The sequence below is a fragment of the Mus caroli genome, chromosome 12 (genome assembly GCF_900094665.2).
Source record: "Mus caroli chromosome 12, CAROLI_EIJ_v1.1, whole genome shotgun sequence".
Lineage (NCBI taxonomy): Eukaryota > Metazoa > Chordata > Mammalia > Rodentia > Muridae > Mus > Mus caroli.
In genome coordinates this window covers 93,247,188-93,254,975 of record NC_034581.1, presented here as the reverse complement: position 1 = coordinate 93,254,975, position 7,788 = coordinate 93,247,188, and the positions used below count along the sequence as shown (strand labels likewise).

At 40.4% G+C, this 7,788-nt stretch overlaps 1 protein-coding gene across 3 annotated transcripts in view; it reads right to left on the bottom strand.

Annotated features, from left to right (window-relative positions):
• Spata7 (spermatogenesis associated 7) overlaps nucleotides 1–7,788 on the bottom strand; it is a 43,532-nt gene that overhangs the window by 22,088 nt on the left and 13,656 nt on the right. For all 3 annotated transcript variants that reach the window (XM_021178896.2, XM_021178897.2, XM_021178898.2), the window contains one exon: nucleotides 646–779. In XM_021178896.2, the coding sequence (XP_021034555.1) occupies nucleotides 646–779 (134 nt within the window). The remainder of the gene's footprint in view (nucleotides 1–645; nucleotides 780–7,788) is intronic.

Here is a 7,788-nt window from a genome sequence, read left to right as displayed (position 1 = left end):
TCCTACATTAACAGATGAAGTCACAGCATCTTTACTGCATCACAGCTAGGATCTGCTTACACTAAGGACATAAGTCACTCCTACATTAACAGATGAAGTCACAGCATCTTTACTGCATCACAGCTAGGATCTGCTTATACTAAGGACATAAGTCATTCCTACATTAACAGATGAAGTCACAGCATCTTTGCCAAGAAATGAAAAAGGAGCACTGGATAAAATCACTCATTGAGATCAAAATACATTATATTAAAAACGTTTTTAATTAAAAACCAAAATCTATCCATCGGAGAGACTCTAAAAACTGCCACCACTTCTCATCCAACTGTGAGCAGAAGAATACTTTTTCAAACAAATGTTAAATAGAATTACAAACAAAGCCACAGCCCAGGCCAGCCAACTATAGCCTGCAGGCTGCGTTGCTGTCTCTGGCTAGCGAATGGAGTGCAGCTAGAATTGATTTCCGCGTTGTCCACAGTGGTTGCTTTTTATTGGCAGGCAGTTGTGACGAGGTGCTGTGTCCTGAAGAGCACACATGCTCAAAGTTTGCTGACCCAAAGCTACCCAAACCTGCAGCCCAAGTCTGGCGGCAGCGATGATGTGTCTGACAAACACCTGCTTTTAAGGAGCAAAAGGGAACCTTACCTTCTGTAGAGAGTTTACAAAGAACTTGGAATTCATCTTAGAATTGGTCTGCATTGCAGATTTACTTAATTTAAACTCCTTTTCACACCGTGCCAACTCCTTCCTCAGTTTCTCTCTTCGTTGTTGGTCAGCATCTAAGGAAGGAAACAATTTTTTTTTTTTTTTTGGTCTTTCAAGACAGGGTTTCTCTGTATAGCCCTGGCTGTCCTGGATCTCACTTTGTAGACCAGGCTGGCCTCGAACTCAGAAATCTGCCTGCCTCTACCTCCCAAGTGCTGGGATCAAAGGCGTGCGCCACCACCGCCCGGTGGAAACAATTTTTTTTTTTAAAGCAGCAACAAAACATAAATACTAACTTTTTGGTCTTGTTAGACTAATAAAATCAATGATTTCTCCCTTCGCCTAGGCTGTTCTAGAAGCTGTAATGGTCTTGCATGGAGGACTCTCTCCAGTGCTAGGATCAAGGCCAATACCCCATGCACAGCTGGCACATTTTTCTTGTTAAACATATTTATACTATCATATATGAGTAAGATCCATATAAAATCTGTATAAAGAGATTCTAGGTAATATGTAATCTACAGAAATTCCAAACAGAGAGTAGAGGCACAAAAAAATCACTTGAGCCAGGAGTTCAGGGCCAGCTTGAAAGCAATAACTCAGCTCAAATGAACAAGCAAAACAGCAAAGCCATGCCAACACGTTAGAGATATTTGCAGTCAGGCAACTGACTTCTATTTCTTTTAAGTCCTATTCATTAGAAATGCTAGTAGAGTAAACCAAATAATCCAATCTAAAAATGGGGTACAGAGGTAAACACATTTCTCAACAGAGGGATCTCTAATGGCTGAGAAGTACGTAAAGAAATGTTTAAGCTGGGCGTAGTGGCACACGCCTTTGATCCCAGCACTCGGGAGGCAGAGGCAGGCGGATTTCTGAGTTCAAGGCCAGCCTGGTCTACAGAGTGAGTTCCAGGACAGCCAGGGCTATACAGAGAAACCCTGTCTCGAAAAACCAAAAAAAAAAAAAAAAAAAAAAAAAAAAAAAAAAAAAAAAAAAAAAAAAAATTCAATGTCCTTAGTCAGCAGGGAAATGCAAATCAAAACAACTCTGAAATTCCATCTTATACCCATCAGAATAGCTAAGATCAAGAACTCAAGCAATAGCTTATGCTGGTGAGGATGTGGGACAAATGTTCCTCAATTGCCGGTGGAGTGCTGACTTGTACAGCCACTCTAGAAATCAATTTGGTGGCTTCTCGGGAAACTGGGAATAGTTGTACTTCAGCTAAACCAATTCCTAGGCATATACCCAAAAGATGTGCCACCATACCACAAGGACACGTGCTCCACTATGTTCCTAGCAACCTAATTCATAACAGTGAGAAACTGGAAACATCCCAGATATCCTTCAACCAAAGAATGGATAAAAACTGTGTTTCATTTACCCAATAGAATACCACTCAGCTATTAAAAAGAAGGACATGACATGTGCAGGTGAGTGAGTGAAACTAGAAACTAGCCTCGAGAGTGAGGTAATCCAGATGCAATGGGTCATGAAGAGCCTGAACTCACTTAGCAGCGGGTGTTAGCCTTCAAGTACAGGGTTGCCACTCTACAATCCAGACCCAAAGAAGCTTACTAACAAGGGCCCAAGGAAGGATACTTGAGTCTCACTCAGAAGGGGAGGTGCATGTGTGCAATCATGTGCCACAGCGTGTATATAGGGATAGAGGACAACGTCTGAGAGTCCATTCTCTCACATGTGGGACCTAGGGACTGCACATAGGTGACCAGGCTTGATGGCAGATCTTTACATCCTGAGTCATCTCAGACTCCTTGTTGCCCTACTCCACTTCCCGCCCATACTTTGGTCTGCCACATCTTTGGTCTCTTGAGACAGAATCCTGGAATATAGACCTGGGTAGGCTGATATTCGCTGTGTAATCTAGGCTGGCCTTAAACTCAAGCTAATTTTTCTTCCTCTCAAATTCTCAAGTACAGGTGTGTGCTACCACACTGGCCTTTCTATTTTAATTTTTTTGTAAAAGTACATGTACTACTATTATCTGTTTAATTCTGAAATATGCTACCTTTAATTTTATCATTTTCTGGGTTTGTCCAGTAATAAATCTTTGATTAACTTGCTAGTCAGTCAGTACCTGACTTAAAAACACATAAAGTATGAAACTAACATTTCTACTAGTATTTCTTTTTTCCCATTAATTTATTAACTCATTTTACATCCCGATCACAGCCCCCACTTTCCTCCCAGTCCCCCACTCACACAGCCATTCTTGCTCTCCTTCTCCGAGAAGGGAAGCTCCCCTCTCCCCGGTACCAACCCACTCTGGCACCTCAAGTCACTGCATCCTCTCCCACTAAGGTCAGACAAGGCTGCCCAGTTAGGGAACAGGATCCATAGGCAGGCAACAGAGTGGGTAAGTTCCTGCTTCAGTTGTTGGGGGACCCACACGAAGACTAAGCTGCACATCTGCTACATATATGGGAGAGGAGACTAGGTCCATCCCATGCTTGCTCCTTGGTCAGTGGTTCAGACTCTGGGAGCCCCGAAAGTCCAGGTTAATTGTCTCTGTTGGTCTTCCTGAGGACTTCCTGTGCCCTTCAGGCTCCTCAATCCTTCCCCCAGCTCTTCCACAAGACTTCTTGAGCTCTGTCTAGTGTTTGGCTGTGGTCTCTGCATCTGTTTCAATCAGCTCCTGGGTGGAGTCTCTCAGAGGACATTTATGCTAGGCTCCTGTCTGCAAGCATAATAGAGCCAGAGTATCATTAATAGAGTTCTTGCCCACAGGATTGGGCCAGTCATTAGTTGGCCATTTCCTCAGTCTCTGCTCCATCTTTGTCCCTACACTTTTTGTATGCAGAACAAATTTTGGGTTGAATATTTTATGGGTGGGTTGATGTTTTTATCCCTGCACTGGGAGTCCAGGAGGTGGCAACTTCAGGTTACATATCCCCTGCTGCTAGGACTCTTAGCTAGAGTCACCCTCATAGACTCCCTGGAACCTCTCCCATCCCTGGTCTCTGGCAAGTCCTAGAGATGACCTGACTTTCACCCCACCCCCATCCCTGCCATTTTCCATTCACTCTCCTTGCCCTCTTTCCCCTGCTTTCCCTACATCTGTCCCCCTCTCCTTCCCTTTCCAATCCCTTCTGCCACCCAGCTCCCTCCATCTATAAAAGTAAAGCTTGTGTAGTACTTCATAGATAGGTATAATTTATGTGCCAATTAAAATGAGTAAATTAAAAAAAATAAAATGGTTTTAGACTGGGAAGATAGCTCTGTGGATATAGTGCTGGCTAAGCAAGCATAAGGACCTGAGCTCAGATCCCCAGAACCCATGCAAGGCCAGCAGCAATGCTCTGCTGGGATGGGAGGCATAGTCAGGTAACTGGCTAGAGGTTTGCTGGCTAGCTAGCCTAGCATATCCAGTGGTGAGCAATAGACTGTGTCTCCAACAAGGTGGACATGAGGGCTGAGCCTGACTTCCACATGTACATGGCACACGCATGCCCTCATATACACATGCACAGAGATTAAAAAATAAAATATGTAAGTAAGAGAAACTAAAGAAACTAAGAGGACATGTTCAACCAAAAAATTTGAAAGCTGGGGCAGGAGAAGTGGCTCAGCATTTTAAGAGCACTTTCATAGCACCCAAGTGGTAGCTCACAACGGTCTCGTAACTCCAGTCCTGAGCATCCAGTGCCCTCTTCTGGTTTCTTTGAGTACTGCACACATAAGGTACACAGACATAAATGCAGGCAAAACACCCACACATATAAAATAAAAAGATTAAAAATTGGTAAAGCTTATCTAATGTGTTATATATAACACTATTTAAACAAAGTATATTCCCATTTGGATAATGTGGAAATTGAAGTGATCAAGGCAGCACTAGCCATATCAGGAATGTATAGTGCATGAAAATACAGATGACAAGTCGAGGGATATATTGTTTTATGTTGTAAGCCTATTTCTGAATTATCCAGATCAATTATGATGAGTATAAACTCAATATGATAAGGAGTAATGATGGCTACTAGTTAGCCATTTGAAGATTACAATCTCTTTTAATTCAGCCATTATACTTTTCTTTACATGGCAAAACCAATAAACTCATGCCTTAAATGATCTAAATGTATATCATTAATAAGAAACAATTTGAAATTTAAAAACAAAATATGAAAGCTAGACTTTAAATACCACTCAATTCTGTTAACTCTCAAAATTTTATCTCTATCCTGAACTCCAGACTCATTCTAACTGCCTTCAAGACACAAGTGATTCTGTTTAATACTCTAAATTACATTATTTATTGGGGGCACACTGCCATGATATGCACTCAGAGGTTAGAGGAGTCACTTCTCTTCCACATGCAGATCAATCTCCTGTTGTCAGACTTGGTAGCAAGTGCATTTACCTGCCACACTATCTTCCTGGCCCCAGCCAACTAATAGGTACTCATTTTGACCTTATGATGATGAAAGTTGAAGTTCTAGTTCATTTCCTCCCCCAAATCCTTTCCTATCATACTCTTTAAATCATAGTTCCATCTTTGCGGTTGAAAGGTCATCCTTGACTTCTCTCCTCTTCTCTCCTCTCCCTCTCCCCCTCCCCCTCTAAATTATTTCAAGTCTCTGCTTGTCCCTCCAAGACAAAAAAAAAAAAAAAAAAAAAAAAAAAAAAGACTTCTCCTCCAAGGGGCTCCTAGCTTTCTTTAACCAGGCTCTACCTCCTCACTGTAGGAATCCCCACCCATCTGACATAGTCTCCTTCTTTGTATATACTCATCGTTTGTCTCCTTTCTCTACACAGGAAGCTCTGGAAATCAGTTTTGATCAACATTTTACTTTAGTCTTTGAGCAACATGTAGCACATGGTAGGCACCCCGTAAATATTTTAACTGACAATTATGGACTTTATTTCAAAAACTCTTATCCTATTTATATGTGTGTTGGGTGGAGTGTGGACAAAAGGGTCAGGTACCACTTTGTGTACCACTCTCTATTGTATTTCCTTGAGACAGGGTCGATCACTGGATCTGGAGCTTGGCTGGCAGCAAAAAACTACTAGAATATACTAATTTAGGGTGGACTAGCTAAAATTTTCCCCTTGTTACCCTGACAAGCCTGAGTTCATGCAATCCCTGAAACTCATATAAAGTTGGAAGAAAAGAACTAACTCCCACTATTGTCTTCTGATCCTACACATATGTACCCACACACATAACAATGTGTGTGTGTGTGTGTGTGTGTGTGTATGCAAGCCACAAACACATACACATGGAAAGAAAAACTATAACAAACATTGGCAAACATGTAGAAGAAAAGGGAATCAATCCACGTATAAATTCAGGTGACAGCCATTTACTAATTTGATGTATAAGTTCTTTGAGATTTAGTAATAGAAGTGCTGTGTGTCTCAGCAATCTTGCCTCCAGGCTATGCATCCAAATGGAATGAAACCAGCCTGTCAGAAGGCACACCCCTATACTTTCTGAATTATTCACAACTGCCAAGATACAGAAATAATCTAAATGTTCCCTAGCAGGTAAGTAACTCATGACTGTGTGTGAAGTGTATATGATATAACAGACTGTCTCAGCCTTAGAGAAAGGCAACACTTTCTAGGCTGTAAATGAATCTTGGAGGACCTTTGCCAAGCAGGTAGCCCAGACACAGAAAGACAAAGGCCGCATCATCTCCCTTACATGCAGACACCAAGTAGTCAAGGGCCCCAGGTGGTGAAATCAGGAAAGCATAGACTGGAGATGGAGAGATGTTAGTAAAAGGATAGCATTTTCAGTTGTGAAAACAGATAGTTGTAGAATGTAATATGAAGCATGGTTACCAATACTATTATCATATGTTTCAAATTTCTTAAGTGTTCCTGATGCAAATAAAAAGGTGAATATATGAGTTTATAGTAGTCTTGACTGGGTCAGCATTCCACAATGTATATAGACATCAAAATACTACTTTATATACATTATATAATTCTGATCAATTAATTATATATTACTAAAGCTAAACATTTACCACAGTTAGAATGACTACCTTGTCAGGATAGCAATGAGATATTAGCCAAAAGTAGAAGACTCTGGTTACTGATAAAAATAAAACAACATGCTGAAAAACTAGGAAAATACAGATGGTAAATTTAAAAATACAGTTGGCTCTCAGTAACTGGGGGTTCAATAATATAGATTTAACCAAATGCATATTTTTAAAAAGGCTCAGAAAAATAAACTTTGTTGGTGCCATATACTATCTAGTTATTTCTCTGGTCATTCCTTAAAAATCACTTGCATATACTTTACTTTGTATTATGTATTACGGATAATCTAGGGATGGTTTAAAGTCTCCAGGGAGACAGGTAGGAAGATGGCTCAGTACTGCTGCTGCTCTTCCACAGGATGTGAATTCAGTTCTCAGCACCTACATTAGGCAGTTCACCTATAACTCTATAACTTCAACTCCAGGGGATCCAAAGTACATTCATGGCCAGTGTGGGCACCTGCACACATACATACATCTGCAACACACTGTGCCCAACCCTGAGTACATTAAAATTTCTTTATTGTTTTTAAATAATTATTTTAATATTTATATTTCTTTTTTCCCCATCTCCATGAGGGTGTCACCATCCCACTAGACCCTCCGACTCCCTGGAACCTCCAGTCTTTTTTTTTTCCCCTCTAACTTATTTATTAATCTCAAAAGAAAAAAAAGGTCTATCCCTTTACACCCCCTCAGAAAAGAAAATAAATACAAATAGAATTTGGCAGTTTCCTTCCTAAATTATACATTTTTCTGTGGAAGGGCTTTGAACACACCACCCCAACAAGACAGCATAATATAAGACAACACAAAATTTGATTTACCACTCTTTGATTTCACATGGGAAACTGAGTTGGACTTTAAAAAAACAAACAAACAACAGTTCAAACCTGTTGGCTATTTTCTTCTTAGTTTTTTTTTTTTTCCAACAACATGTTTATATGATTTAATGTAATAACACTATACATTCAGTAGAACTCAAATTCCAGAATTGTAATATTGGAAAATTGGAGTTTTAGCTGCTTTCTTCCTTGGGGTATATATGGTCTTTTTTTTTTTT